Below are 16,228 nucleotides of genomic sequence, written 5' to 3'. Positions count from 1 at the left end.
AATGGACAGAATTAGCTATTAACCTGAGTCTATTTTTAGTCCTAGATATAATTATTGCATGCAGATCACACAGAGCTAAGTAAATACACACACCCCAATTAGTTTTTTTTTTAAAAAGTCCAAGGACCTTCAGGAAAAGTCCCTTCTCCGATCTGACCAAGCATCTGATCTGTTTGATCAGACAGTGGTTTAGGCTCAGGCTTTCATTATCAGCATGGTGCAGTGGTTAATAGCAGTGGATTCTAATCTGGAGAATTGAGTTTGATTCCCCACTCTTCTTCCACTTGAAAACTGCTAGGTGACCCTGGGCCAGTCACAGTTCTCTCAGAACTCTCTCAGCCCCACCTATCTCACAAGGGGCTCTTTGTGGGGAGAGGAAGGGAAGATGATTGTAAGCTGCATTGAAATTCTTTAGGGCAGAGAAAATCAGATATAAAAACCTACTCTTCTCCTTCTGTTAGCTATTCCCCCACTTTCTTACCCACTATATTGGGGAGGAGGGGGAGAAAAGAAAAAAGTTAGCTTACCAAAAGCATACCTTAAACATAGCAACTTGGTGCCAGGTACTCAGTTCAGATTCCCTAGACATCAATTTGCTTCAGTTTTAAATTCTGTTTTATCACACCTTTATGAGATTAAAACATCTGCTGTCGATCATCCGGCTCCTAGAAATGCTTCTGACACCTCCTGGAAGCATGGAATCCTCAGAGACCTTTATGATTTTGGACTCAAGGTAATCCTGTCTTCATGCAAAGTGTTTGGAACAAGCATGCATTCTGGGTTCACTTCTGCCCACTCCAGACCTTTTCAGCAGGAGGAAACACTTCTCGGCAGTGTTTGACATGGGATTGCTTTCATTGTCAAGATGAATGGCCTCACCACCTCACTACTTTCTGCAGTTTGCAATTTAACACATGTGGATGACTTCCAGATAGCCTGCAAATCCTCTGGCATGCAGTTTGCAAAAGACAGCTCCAGCCAGCCACTGACCTTATGTGTCAGTGGGCAGTACTTAATGGTTTCAAGCTGTAAACTAAGACTGCCTTATGCGTTTTTGCCAGGGAACAGCTTGCATCCTGAACCAGAACTGAATTTTCATGAAGATGGTCACCCCAATGACTGCCAAAATCTTGGCAATGATGCCAGAAGGGAGTCTGCATGCCTATAACACACAAATCTACCAAAGAAAAAACATACGAAGATACTAAATTATTGCAAAAATACACATCATGGAGAGCACCCCATATATCCATGTTGCATGTCTAAAGGGTCTTGGCCTGCTCCAAAAGAGACTATGGAATGCACAAATCTGTAGGGCCATCAGCCTTGAAGAAAACCCACCATCAGAAGCTCAGAACAGCAACTGGAGCACATTTGTATTTCACCCCCAAGCAGCCTCTATACCAGGAGTGGCCAAACTGTGGCTCAGGAGCCTCATGTGGCTCTTTTGCACATATTGCGTGGCTCTTGAAGCCCCCACCACCCACTTGCCAGATTGGAGAAGGCATTTGTCTCTTTAACTCACTTCTCCAAGCCAAGCCAGCTGGCGGCTTGGAAAATGCATTTACTTTCTTTCCACCTCTTCCCCATCTATCTTCTTTCCTTCCTTCAACATCTGACGTTCATGTCTTCTGGCTCTCAAACTCTTGAAATATTTTGTTTATTCAACAGTTTCTGATAACTGACACCTCTTGTTCTGAATTACTGTATCAAAATCTAGAGACAGTGGCCTTGCTTTAGCAATCTTGAATATGCTGTTCAGGTGTGCATTTGTAAGTTGCAAATCCACTTCTGACTCACTGACATTACAAAAATCTCATGTCAATGCTTTGAGCCTAAAACCCAGGGGAAAACACAAAATGGCTGGGCATTGCGATAACTTTTGTAAGTTATTTCATGTGCTGGTCAGTCAAAGGAGAAAATAGAGGCTTTGCTCTGTAGCTCCTGTGCGATTGAGCAAGCCTGACAAAGCAAGCAGTAGAACAAAACAGGAGTCGATTGCACCTTTAAGACCAACTTAGTTTTATTCAGAACGTAAGGTTTCGTGTGCATGCACACTTCTTCAGACGAGGAATGAAGCTGGTGGAGTTTGGAATGCAAAGTGGTACGAAGTTAAAATCCAATAGCAAAATAGTAAAATTAACACATTCAGAAAACCTTTGATCTGGGTTGCATTAGCATAAAACAGTAACATGTCAGAATGTGAGAATGCCTGTTAATTATTCTATTGCTAATAAACCTGGGTCAAAATAAGGGCATTTCTTTCCCTGATAGGAGCCCTCTGGGGGCCTGATTCAGTTCTCATGTTTGACACCCCTGCCCTACAGGGCTACCCTAAGTCAGCAGTGATTTGACAGCAAACACCGCCCCCCCCCCCCCCGCATAGTTGATAGCTAGGATTGCAAACATGTTCAGAACCATAACTACTAGCTGCTGGAGGTACCTGTCCCTTTATTCTGCCCTATCCATATGCTTTTCCTACCTAGGGTATTTGGTTGTCCACCCTCAAAGACAAGACTGCTAGGCTAAATGAAGAAAGACAGCAATAGCAATGTACTGGCAATGCTGTTTTAATGACTATTTAATCAGATACAAGGATAATCTGTCTCTCTCTCTCAAACCATTAGAACATTTTGGGAAGCCTAATCAAGAAGTACGAATAAATGCAATTATTGTGCACTATAAAAGTTAGTGTTTCCTAAGTCCAATATTAATGAGCCTTGAATTTTCAAACTGGCGGTCATTTGCCAGATGGGATCAAAAAATGAAACTGAGATGAAAGACAGGCAGTCATGAAAGAAATCCAAGCAACAGATAAACACACAACCTCCTGCTGAGTTGCCGTCCCTCATTAAACTTGTCCGCTGTTGGCAGCACATAGAACAAGTTGCTAACAGGACTCACAAATGGTTTGATGTCTGAGCAAAGGTGAAGCATGTGGCTTGAAGAGCCCACATTTCCCTTAGCTTTTATCAACACAATACCAACATGTTGCTCATAACTGCATGGACTGCTTAAACATTCAAATGAAAACAAGCATTTTATGTTCCTGACTCCCCCGCCCCATTCCAATGCTTCTTTTGGTACCCCTGGGGTAGCAGGGCAAAATGCATAGCTTTTGTCTCTCTCATCAAAAGTCTGCAGAAAATATCACAGCTGATCCAAAGAACCACAAGTGGAACTCAGTTTGCTGTCTTTCAGACCTCTCAGAATGCTAATGCTCAGGGGTCATTTTGTAGAAAAACTGGTGGTGTTCATTAGCATAACATTAGCATATGCTACCCCCCACCAGCCAAAAGTAATCCGATGCAAGAAAGGAGAGCGGTCTGTTTGGGCTGGCTAGAGATCCAGCCAGCCCAAGCAGGCCTCGCTCACCTGGGGCTTTCCTTGGCTGCTCGCCCCCAGTCAAAGGGCCAGCAAGCCACCCGCCACCCAAAATCACATAAAAAGTGGAGAAAGGGTGGTGTGGGCTTCTCTAGGAGTTAATGGAGGCTGCTGGGGGTGTGGCAAAGCTCCTGGTGGCTGGCTGGCTGCCCACTCTCCTAATCCAGGGTTTGTTATGAAGCTGCACCTACTATTCAATGGACAAGGTAGGTGGGGAGGGGGGGGGCATCAGAAAGGTTCAGGAGCTGTGCTCCTGTGAGCTCCTGCTGAATTCAAGGTCTGCTACTGCTCAAATTGGAAGTCCTCTGGGTCTGTGTTTTCCAGCAGTGCAAAGGGCACCTTCAGATCCAACTCATGCTCTTTAAAAAGCAACAAGTGGCAAAATCTATTTCAAATGGAAATTCACCAAGACAGCATTACAATTGTTTACTGACAGGAAGGCTCCATCTGAAGGAAAGCCTTTGCTGCAGCACACTGGCAAAGACCATTTATTCCCAGTAACACAAAGCAAGCCCTAATTACACGGTCCTTAGTTAGCATCAGTTAATCATCAAGTTTCTCTGCAGGCAGAGGTTTAATATCAAGGCCATGGACAACAGTAGAAAGCGGCTGCTTCTTCACCTGGTGGGAACTGTCTCAGCTCCCATAACAGGAAAAGAAATCAGTTGGTAACCTTTGTGTGACCCTGTAAACATTCCCTTAAAACAGTGACCAGAATATAAAGGGCCTGAGGCCAGGACCTCCCAAGTTCCTTTTCTAGGGTTTCCAAGTCCCACTTCCCAGTCATTGGTGGAACAGGGGCACAGGGTTGCCAGATCCAGGCTGAGAAACACCTGGAGATTTGGAGAGAAGCCTTGGGAGGACAGGTACCTCAGTGGGGCCTTTTGGCTGGGAAAGCAGCCTCTACTAAGTAGACATAGACTCTACTCTCCAAAGTTTCCATTTTCTCCAGGGTAACTGATCTCTTTAGTTTAGAGATAAGATGTAATTCCGGGAGTTCCCCAGGCCCCACCTGGAACCTGGCATCCCTATCCCCTTCCCACCTCAAACTGCTACACACACCCACACCATGTGTTCCAAGAAACTGGAGGGTCTTCAGGAGAAGTATCTGATGTAGCCCAAGGGCTGAAGTCATTAAAGAAAAGCAGTAAGCCCCTTGTGCAAATGCGTAAAAGGCGTTCTAGACCCCAGGGTGGTGGGGGGAAGGAAATAAATTCACTTTCACTCACTTCTCACAAGATCTAGGCATGGTAGGAACCACTGTACTCTTCATCCTGATGTATGGGGACTGTTATTTCAGGGTTTCCAGGATCAGTTGACATTCCTCAATATTCTTAAATCCTTGTAATCTGTTCAAAGTAGAGAAGGTTCCCCCTCACTTTTGGAAGTTTTCTTTTCCCTGACCTAAGGTTCAAGGATACCACAGAAAAAGCAGGAGTTTTTGTGAAAAGTCTGACTAGAAACAGGACTATGACCTGAAACAGAATTTTTTAAAATAGGCAAATATGAAGAAACATCTCTTGGTATGACAAAGAACATTCCCAACACTTAAATGACCAAGAACAGAATCCAAGATGGAGCCATGAAGCACCAAGATTAGCCTTCACCCTAACAGTACCCTTTACCTTTCCTATGTATGTGAAGGCTGGTCATTCATCCAGCACTGCACCTTGGGATAGGTAGGGGAAAGAAGGTGAACTGGATGGGGCGCCTCTCTTTCCACAGCCCCATTTCATACTTGTGCAGCTTCACAGGCCTTTCACAAGTAATTCCTAACTACAACACCGGGACCACATCTCTCGAGTAAATGTAAGTTAAAAGGCTGCGGCCCAAGAAGAGTGAGCCAGTGTGGTGTTGTGGTGAGCCCTCTGGGAGGGCCAGGTTTGTATTCCCCCCTCTGCCATGAGAACTCATTGGGTGTTCTTGGGCCAGTCATGCCCCCTCAGTCTAACCTACCTCACAGGGTTGTTATGAGGATAAAATGAAGGAGAAGTCACCTTGGGTCCCTGTTGGGAAGAAAAGTGGGATAAAGTAAATAAAGAAGAATGTGGCCTTATTCATGGTGTAGTGGTTGAGAGCAATGGACTCTAACCTGGAGAACCGGGTTCTATTCCATACTCCTCCACATGAAGCCAGCTGGGTGATCTTGGGCCAGTCACAGCTCTTTCAGAGCTCTCCGCTCCCAAAATGTTATTTATTTATTTATTTGATTTATATCCCGCCCTCACCGCCGAAGCAGGCTCAGTTTAAGTTTAGTTCACTGCCTAGTGGTGCATAATGCTAAAAGAGCTAGAACTTAAGGTTGCCAGACAACCTTAGGATTTCCTGGCTACACTATCTACAATGCCATATCATAATTATTACTGGGCAGTAGCCCAGAGACCTCCTGTTTTGAGGCTTCTACCTGAATTCTTTTTTTTTAGGTTGTCCGTTCTTCACATGAGACTTGAGTAAAGGGACAGCTACATCTGTTGGTATGCTGAGCGCTGTGGTGCAGAGTGGTAAAGCTGCACATGACCTGAGTTTGATCCCAGCGGAAGCTGTTTTCAGGTAGCCGGCTCGAGGTCGAGTCAGCCTTCCATCTTGTGGATCAAAAACTGGCTAATTAATAGGAAGCAGAGAGTGAGTATAAATGGGCAGTCTTCGCAGTGGAGGACGGTAAGCAGTGGGGTGCCGCAGGGCTCAGTACTGGGTCCCATGCTCTTTAACTTGTTCATAAATGATTTGGAGTTGAGAGTAAGCAGTGAAGTGGCCAAGTTTGCAGATGACACTAAATTGTTCAGGGTGGTGAGAACCAGAGAGGATTGTGAGGAACTCCAAAGGGATCTGTTGAAGCTGGGTGAGTGGGCGTCAACGTGGCAAATGAGGTTCAATGTGGCCAAGTGCAAAGTAATGCACATTGGGGCCAAGAATCCCAGCTACAAATACAAGTTGATGGGGTGCGAACTGGCAGAGACTGACCAAGAGAGAGATCTTGGGGTCATGGTAGATAACTCACTGAAAATGTCAAGACAGTGTGCGATTGCAATAAGAAAGGCCAACGCCATGCTGGGAATTATTAGGAAGGGAACTGAAAACAAATCAGCCAGTATCATAATGCCCCTGTATAAATCGATGGTGCGGTCTCATTTGGAATACTGTGTGCAATTCTGGTCACCGCACCTCAAAAAGGATATTATAGCATTGGAAAAAGTGCAGAAAAGGGCAACTAGAATGATTACAGGTTTGGAACACTTTCCCTATGAAGAAAGGTTAAAACGCTTGGGGCTCTTTAGCTTGGAGAAACGTCGACTGCGGGGTGACATGATAGAGGTTTACAAGATTATGCATGGGATGGAGAAAGTAGAGAAAGAAGTACTTTTCTCCCTTTCTCACAATACAATAACTCGTGGGCATTCGATTAAATTGTTGAGCAGTCAGGTTAGAACGGATAAAAGGAAGTACTTCTTCACCCAAAGGGTGATTAACATGTGGAATCCACTGCCACAGGGGGTGATGGCAGCTACAAGCATAGCCAGTTTCAAGAGGGGGATAAAAATATGGAGCAGAGGTCCATCAGTGGCTATTAGCCACAGTGTGTGTATATATATATATATATATGTGTGTGTGTGTGTGTGTGTGTATACATATATAAAAAAAAAAATTTGGCCACTGTGTGACAGAGTGTTGGACTGGATGGGCCATTGGCCTGATCCAACATGGCTTCTCTTATGTTCTTACGTTCCATCCGTTTGAGGTCAGTAAAATGAGTACCCAGCTTGCTGGGGGGGAAGTGTAGATGACTGGGGAAGGCAATGGCAAACCACCCCATAAAAAGTCTGCCGTGAAAACGTTGTAAAAGCAACGTCACCCCAGAGTTGAAAACAACTGATGCTTGCACAGGGGACTACCTTTACCTTACATCTGACCACATTTCAGTGCTCTGAAGCAAATGTACTTTGGAATTAATGGTTCTGACTGTAACTAGCAGTCAGGGCAAGATTTGTACATAAGAGAAGTAAAAAATTACTGCTATTAACTGCATCTCTAACAAGACACAAAGGGCAAAAGCAGCACAGCGTGTCATTTCCAAATCCCAAAGAGCATTATGTCAAAATGTTCTGTAAGAGCATTTCCTTGCTGCATGCATATGAGTGCATGGCTGGCTGCTAGTTTGTAAGCATCATGGCAAACTGTTTTTTTGGGAACTGCTAGATTCAAGTTCAGTAGCACCTGGACCAACCAATTTTTTGAGATAACACGCTTTCGAGAGTCAAAGCTCCCTTTGTCAAAATATGTGCTTTGACTATTGAAAGTTCATCTCCCCCAAATTTTGTTGCCCTTTCTGGTAATGGTGAACCTGAACCTAGCTCTTCAATTGCAGACCAACATGGCTACCCTCTGAAACTCTTGTCATGGTTTTCATCACAAACCCCGACTGTACCTGAGTGCTTTACAACTGCAAACTGTGGGGAAACCAGTAAGCCAGCATGGTGCAGCGCCGCGGTTAAGAGTGACAGACTCTAATCTGGAGAACTGGGTATGATTCCCCACTCTTCCTCCACATATGAAGCCAGCCGGGTGAGCTTGGGCCAGTCATAGTTCCTTCAGACCTCTGCCAGCCCCACCTACCTCACAGGGTGCCCGTTATGAGGAGAGGAAGGGAAAGGTGATTGTACGCCACTTTGGAACTCCTTAAAGTAGAGAAAAGTGGGGTATAAAAACCTACCCTCCTTCTTCTAAGTTATTATACAAAATTGGGCAAAGAGAAAGTGTTTTCCTGCCTTCAGTGATTGTATGAATCAGCCCTGCTTTGGAAGGGCTGATAAAGTACTAGGAGAGGAAAACGATGCAGGAGGCATTTCAAGAGACAAGGTGGGATTGACATTTTCAATTACTATGTTGGTAAGTGAAAGAGGCCATTTATTTCAAGGAAACATAAAACCGAAATACTCCAGAGAGCACGCAGGAACAGAGTTATTCAAAGCTGAAAAGCTAATAGAAAATACCTAGAAAATGATAACGGGCAATGACTGAAACGAGGAAGGAAGACAGGATTATTTGAGTTCCGCAATCAAAATATGAGGCACCGACTGTGGTTCTGGAGCGCATACATAACACAGACTTTGTTCTTGCCCTTAGGAGATATTTGGTGTGCGCATAGGGAGGGAAAGGAACCACGGGCTTTAAATTGAAACCATTTCACTCACAGCCCAAACACACATATGGAACACGTTACAAGGTAAAGCCACAAAGGCAAGTTAACTTGAGCTTGTTCCACATGCCACTAGGCGTTTTTTATGGAACAGGAGACATCATAGGGAGCAGGAAAACACCAAAGGAGCTAATGGAAGAAGTTGATAGGGTCTACTGAGCTGAACAGGCCTCTCCTGTGCTGCAGAGACTATACTTCTCAGTCAAAGGTTTGTGAACCTTTTCCCTTCAGCTCATGGGAAGCGGCGCACTCTCCCTTTCCAGGGTAGGAGCCCCACAACTTCCCTTTCTGAAAAAGGGAAATAAAGTGAGAGCAAAGACTGGAGATCATAGGGACAGGATATAGTATCACTGGCACAGGATCAAAACGAGCAACTAAGAATAAAGTAAAGAACAGAGCAAGTGATTATCCGGAAAGGCCCTGAGAGAACTCTTACAGGACGAACAGCTGCTAGCTTTCTCTCCTGCGTGAAGATATTGTTCCAACATTTCCCTTGCATGTGTTAATCATTATCACTTTATAAACTTGGGCATTTTGTTGTAAGATACATACACCTCACATCTTCGGTCTCAAGCAAGCCTGTAATTTGACACAGAACAAGTATGCGGGCTTAATGTTTAACTGCAGCACATAAAGCATCTGTTACATTTTTCTAAAGTCTCTTTATGGACTGCCACATTACCATGTCAAAAGTGATCCAAAATAAGCAGAAAATGATAATCTGAGACAATTTCCCCCCTCCTGCATCACAGGGAAGAGATAAATTATATAGGGTTGTAAACCAACTGCAGTTCATCAGCTTTTGCTGCAACTGTTAAAACTATCACCATTAATACTACCCTCTCCAAAGATGTAACAAAAAAAAATATGTACCCCTAATCTGCACAAAAGCTGCACAAAAGTATTGCAAACCCTCAATCTATTTTCATAAATGACATTTTTAAAAAGTTTTTGCACTTTGCAAATCACATGCAATAGATTTAAAACTGGCTCTTTTCCGCTTTCTGCATTGCAGCAACATCAATCTACAAGTGCTCAATAATAACACAAGAGTAGTCAGCAGCAAAAATATCTGTCATGTAGTATTCAGACAGTATATTCAAAGATTAACCCTTTTACAAACAACACTAAAGACAAACCAAGTTGCAAAATAGCGAACGATTTGATTGCAAGCAAACTCCTTGGAGGTACATTCCACTTAAACAATCAAAGCCAATTTATTCAAGATTGAATAGTAAGAGATGAAAAAAACTGTGAGCTGAAACATGGGTGTGTTCACACCAAACATGCCCCTTCCCCCCAATAAACTGCAACTGCTCATGGAAACTGGACGATTTTGAGAACTGGTCTCTCCACCCAGAAACCATGGATGCTGTTCCTACTACACTTGATACAATCTTAGTGGCCTCAAATCACTGCTGTTTATGCAAAAATGCTGAGACAATTAAATGATTTTTATGGTTCCTATTCCACCTGGCAAATGCCTCAGGGATGAGGAGAAGGATTTAATTTGTTCCCCAATGTCTGTGTTTTTTCTCCAAACATAACTGGCTTTCTAGGATGCTCTAAACTCTGGTAGGGAAAATTAAGCAGTATTATGGGTACCTGTCTTTTCCCCCTCCTGAGGTTTAACGATGTTCAATCAGGAAAAAGACATGAAGTTCTTTTGCAGGCATTTCATAATCAAATGTAATGGACCAACAGGGGAAAAGAGCTAAAAATAAGCACATTTGGGAAGAAAAGCCTGGAGGATTTGACTTTCCACTCCCACCTAGTTATGCTGCCCTTTAAAAGGCCTCCTCCCACTTTATAAGGGTTCAGAGGCAGACCTAATTTTGCCCAGATGTATGTTGCTATGTAAGAGCCCCGTGGCGCAGAGTGGTAAGCTGCAGTATTGCAGTCCAAGCTCTGCTCACGACCTGAGTTTGATCCCGGCGGAAGCTTGGTTCAAGTAGCCAGCTCAAGCTTGACTCCGCCTTCCATCCTTCCGAGGTCAGTAAAATGAGTACTCAGCTTGCTGGGGGGAAAGTGTAGATGACTGGGGAAGGCAATGGCAAACCACCTTGTAAAAAATTTGCCATGAAAACGTGATGCGATGTCACCCCAGAGTCGGAAGCGACTGGTGCTTGCACAGAGGACTATCTTTACCTTTAAGTTGCTATGTACTTGGACGTTACTGAAATTGTGAGACATCATTTTCTCTTTTACTTAGAATTTTTATATTATGGCCACTGTAGGAGGTTCCTGAAGTTAGGATCACCCTGGGATTCGATCAGTCTTAACTCCTCCTTTTTTGTCAAAGGGGTAATCGGAAGAGGAATCAAGACAGTATAAGCCAGAAAAAAAACCCAATAACCAGGGGCTTTCTGCATCTCCCCTATTTCATCTGGCAATTTTTTTAAAAAAAACCAAGTAAGCACCTTGCAAATGTGACAAAATATGCACTTGTTCTAAATGCATAACCTTTGGTTATCATTCATCATTCGGAGAGATGCCAGAAAAATGAAAACGTTCAGCTACTCTGACCAGAAAAGAGATTCTACCGAGTACTTCACGCAGCCTTCTTAACAGAGTCACCGCCCATGAATGTGAGACCACTTCCATCCTCTCTAGCAAGAAATTCCTGACCATATAACTCTGAAGGAATTGTATTACTTGGTGGTTAACTTCAACAACCCGCTCTATGGGCACAAGGGCCCCCCATCTGGATCCAATTGCAGGATCAAGGAGATAGCCTTTAACTGGAAACTTACAACCATGTCTGTAGAATTCAGCATTTGTAACCATTTCCTTTATGTGCTGGCTCTCCCCTTCTATAACATATATGAATCCAGAGCGCTGCAATGGGGGAGAAAGACCACAGAATGGTGCCCTGTTAATGAGGAACATTCACATTTTCTTTGCCTTTCCAGGTTCAGTATACACATAGGTGTCAAAATCTACAGTTACGCAGATGAATATTCAAAGCGAGACCACAAAAGAAACAGGCTGGGCTGAAAGCAGGAGAAATATGTAAGAACTCTCTACATACATACCAAGTTAGTTAAAGTTGCTAAGTGGTTAAAAATGAGACATGTTCTTAATCTTCCCCCCTCCCCAATAAAATCAGCTGTTTGCCTAAAGGGCATTTAACTACTCCAACAGCAAATCCCATTTCTCTCTGAAATTAGTGACCCGTCCTCTTTTCTAAATCAAAGAGCACCCAGTGCAACTAAAAGTCCAGGTGCTAGCAAGAGCTGTTGTTAGATCTTCCCCACCCCCAGCCAGCAAAAAAGGAAAGGTTGATTTTCAGGGCTCCTACAGTGGGCACTGTAGGCTTGTTCACACTCTCCTGCCCACCCCCCTACATAGACACACACACACAATAGTCTGACTATAAAACTGTGGCTGATGTGCTAAGGAATCCTTAGGCAATGAAGAGATTATACACAAAGTGACAAGCCAACTGGCAGGAAACTGGAGTAAATGTGGATTTCCTTGGAGGGGGGAGCTGCTGCTGCAGACACTTAAGCCCACCTAAGGACACACAGGCAGATGCTCACTTGCAGTGTTTTCAAACCCAGTTACTGCAATAAGAGCTTACAAGTCCTACAGTTCACTCGCCTTATCCTCTATGCATCTTTAGCTGAGTTACAGAAATTAAAGTCACCTTGCCTCACACAAATACACACCAGGGCACTCAATGAACTACAAGTCTGTGCAAGTTAAGAACATAAGAGAAGCCATGTTGGATCAGGCCAGTGGCCCATTCAGTCCAACACTCTCGTCTGCATCGCACAGCGGCTGAAAACCAGTTATCTTCAGAGGGTCCACCAGTAGGGCCAGAAGTTCAGAAGCCCTCCCAGTGTGCTCCCCCCAAGTACCAAGAATACAGAGCATCACTGCCCAAGATAGAGTGTTCCATCTTTACCCTACAGCTAATAGCTACTGATGGACCTCTGCTCCATGGCAAATGATGCATTTAAAAATGACAGCATTTTGCTTCAGATTAATTCATAAGCAAACACAAGGTCAGTGTGTGATGCCTGGTTTACAAACAATCCTCATTCTTAACAAGAATGTGGCTCAAACACAACTCTGCAGTACAGATTCCTCCCCCCCAACAAATGCTTGCAGTAGCAAAAGATAAAGTTGTCCACATGATGAGCTGCAGCAGGCAAGGAAGAGCCAGGCTGGGGGTAAGAGGGTTGAACTAGGATGTGGGAGACTCAGGTTTGAATCCCCACTCCACCATGGAAGATTGCTGGGTCAGTCCCTTGCTCTTGAAAGACTGCTTAGGCAGAGTGAGCAAAACTCCATGGCAGAGAGGATATGCAGAACAAACCTTACTTAGTCTTTGCATCCTAGTTGCTAGAAGGACAGAAGTAAAGCCAGTACTTCACATGTACTGGGCCAGAGTCCTGACACTGGAAACAGATCTAAGTCACAAGATCCCAGAAGCAGAATTTCTTAAGTTCGCCAGTGTCCTCTTCGGACTGCTATGAGAGCCATAACATGCAGTGCCGCCCCAAGCAAAATTACACCCTCCTAAATCCACGGCAGTCAACAGTCTTAAAAGGGGAGAACAATATTTGAGTCCAGTGGCACCTTTAAGACCATCGAAGTTTCATTCAAGGTATAAGCTTCTGTGTGCACGCAAACTTCTTCCGATATAGTGAAATAAAACTTCTTCAACAATTACATACAGGCAGGGGGTGGAGGCTTGTTAGTTGCCAGGAAGGGCTAGTTAGTATAAATCCCTGGGTACCATAACCAATGGTCAAAGAAGTTTTGTTTCACTGAATCTGAAGAAATGTGCATGCACATGGAAGCTTATGCACAGAATAAAATTTTGTTGGGCCCAGAGGTGCTACTAACCTGGGCTTAAGGAGGTGTAACTCTGCTTCCGATGGCCCTTCAGTAGATAACAACCTTCCCAACTGGATCTCTCCCACTGGAGCAGGCTCACTTTCCCTATTCCACACACATAATTTGTAAAGCATCCCACAAGAAGGGGGGGTGGGAGGGAGTGCCTTTTGAACATCATGGCTTACACTGATTGGGGGGGGGGCTGTTATTCCACCAGCTCCTTCGTGAGCCCAGGTCCCATTAAAGGCCCGATCAAAGCGATCAACGAGGTACCCAAGTGCCTTTTGTAGTCGGATGTGTTGCCCTCATTTCAGGGTTGCCAACTTGCTGGGAGGAAAACCAGAGGGCAGCCCCCAGAAGGATGTGGTGGATCAAAGGGAAGCAACCAGGCTTGAACGGCTAAGAAATTGGCAGGTGCCAAGAGCAGTGTTCCCTCTAAGCTGCGTTAGTGTGAGCTAGCTCACGGTTTTTTAGCCTCCAGCTCACACATTTGTGTCTCAGCTCAGGAAAAAAGGTCCCAGAGCACACTAATTTATGCAGTAGCCCACAATTTTAAGGCCAGGAGCTCGCAAAGTAGAATTTTTGCGCACAAGACTCCACAGCGTAGAGGAAACATTGGCCAAAAGCTCGGGGCGCGCCCCCTCCCCGGCGGCGTTAGGGGGCTTCTTCTCGCCCCCCCCCCACTCACCGACTGCCCTGATGAGGAAGCCTTCGGGGGGGCGGAGGGCCCTGCGGAGCCAGGCGTCGCGGAGCAGCTGGAGAGGGGCGGCGGGGCCCTGCAGCAAGAGGACGCCGCCCCGCAGCCAGCCCTGCAGCCACACGCGGCCCACGGCGCGCACCAGCCCCGCGTTCCAGTGGCAGGCGGCGTTGGCCCGGCGGAACGCCTCGAAGACCCCCGCCCCGCTCGCCTCCTCTTCGTCCCGCTCCCGCCGCCGGCGCAGCACCAGAGCCAGCGAGCTCGGCGCCAGCTGCACGGCCCGCCGCGGAGGAGGAGGAGGAGGAGGCGGCATCCTGGAGCTGCTCGCCCGGGCTCTTCGCGCTCGGCGCCGCTGCTGGTGCCGCTGCCGAAGGAGCCCAGCTCTGGCCGGGGGCGGAGAAAAGAGTGGCGGGCCCGGCGCCAGGCGAGGAGGGGCAGGGCCAGCCAGGCCCACCGCCACCTGCTGCTGCTGCTGCCTTCGCTCCAGCCGGCGAGAGCGCCGCAGAACGCCCCCCCTCCCCTCCCGCTTTCTCGGGGAATGCTTGCTCCCCACGGGTGCCAATCCCCAGGTGGGGGCAGGGGATCCCCCGGGTTGGAGGCTCTCCTCCGTTTCAGGGCCATCAGAAAGCGGAGGGGGGGGGAGGAAATGTCTGCTGGGCACTCCGTTATTCCCTAAGGAGACCGGTTCTTGCTTAAGGTCAGAGCCACATAGAATAATCGTCAAATGTTTGAGAACCGAAAGACATGAACGTCAGATGTTGGATGGAGGGAAGGGAGGAGGAGAGGAAGAAGAAGATATTGGATTTATATCCCAGTCTCAGAACGACTCACAATCTCCTTTACCTCCCCCACACAACAGGCTGAGAGAGCTCTTGCAGCAGCTGCCCTTTCAAGGACAACCTCTGCCAGAGGTATGGCTGACCCAAGGCCATTCCAGCAGGTGCAAGTGGAGGAGTGGGGAATCAAACCCTGTTCTCCCAGACAAGAATCCGCACACTTAACCACTACACCAAACTGGCTCTCTCTGGAAAAAATAGATGGGGTGAGAGGAGGGAGGGAGAGGTGGAAAGAAAGCAACTTTAACTATAAATACATTCTCCAAGTCACCAGCTGGCTTGGCAAAATAATTTAAAGAGCCAAATGCCTTCTCCAAGCTGGCCAACAGGGTAGTGGGGGCTTTAAGAGCCACACAATATGTGTGAAAAAGCCACATGTGGCTCCCGAGCCTCAGTTTGGCCACCCCTGCCATAGGCTATAATGGAATATTGGTCAGCAGGTATCTGGGGCTCGCTTTGGGGAGGCTGTTTTTTGAGATAGAAGCACCAACCTTTCAGCATAGTATCCAGTGCCTGTCTTCAAAATACCCTCCAAGTTTCGAAAAGATTGAGTCAGGGGGTCCAATTCTATGAGCCCCTGAAGAAGGTGCCCCTGTACTTCATTATTTCCAGTGGAGGGAAGGCATTTTAACCGTGTGCGGTCCCTTTAAATATGATGACCAGAATTCCCTTTGGAGTTCTATTATACTTGTCACAACCTTGCTCCTGGCTCCACCCCCAAAGTCTCCTGGCTCCACCCCCAAAGTCCCCAGATATTTCTTGCATTGGACTTGCAACCCTACCAGGCCCGCAGAAAGTAGGCAGCCACGCTAAGCCCCAAAGCCGTCCCGGAGCTTTGATGCGGACCAACCACAATCCCTCCTGTCCCGGCCTGACTGGGTAGCCCCAGGGCCTAGCCCCTCAAATCCTGCAGGCTGAGCAGGGACGGGCATGCTAGGACAGGATGGGAGAGAGACCTCCAAGGAATGCCAGGGTCGCAACCTGGAGGCAGCCAATGGCGAAGCACCTCAAGCCTTGCCAGGTCGTCGCCATAAGTCGGCTGCAAAGCAACCCATCGGGGGCGCAAGTTTCCCGCTCTCCAGAAGGCTTTGTCTGCTGCCGTTTGCTGGGTGGGTTCAGGGCGTGCCAGCTTTTGAATCGTGCCAGATCCTGAGGAGGGCGAAGGTGGAGGCAGATGGCTGGCAGGGCCGGATTAATAAATAGGCCGAGTAGGCATCAGCCTATGGGACCCTATGCCTTTAGGGGCCCCAAGCCAGTTTGCCTCTCTCT

At 46.5% G+C, this 16,228-nt stretch overlaps 1 protein-coding gene across 1 annotated transcript in view; it reads right to left on the bottom strand.

Moving 5' to 3' along the window:
• STOX1 (storkhead box 1) overlaps positions 1-14,436 on the bottom strand; it is a 45,969-nt gene extending 31,533 nt beyond the window's left edge. Inside the window, exon 1 of the mRNA XM_060242645.1 lies at positions 14,115-14,436. Coding sequence (XP_060098628.1) covers positions 14,115-14,436 — 322 coding nt within the window. The remainder of the gene's footprint in view (positions 1-14,114) is intronic.
• Between the last annotated feature and the right edge of the window lie 1,792 nt (positions 14,437-16,228).

Source organism: Heteronotia binoei, chromosome 6, assembly GCF_032191835.1.
Source record: "Heteronotia binoei isolate CCM8104 ecotype False Entrance Well chromosome 6, APGP_CSIRO_Hbin_v1, whole genome shotgun sequence".
NCBI lineage: Eukaryota > Metazoa > Chordata > Lepidosauria > Squamata > Gekkonidae > Heteronotia > Heteronotia binoei.
The sequence above is the reverse complement of the archived record's forward strand: the minus strand, read 5'-3'. Positions and strand labels throughout refer to the sequence as shown.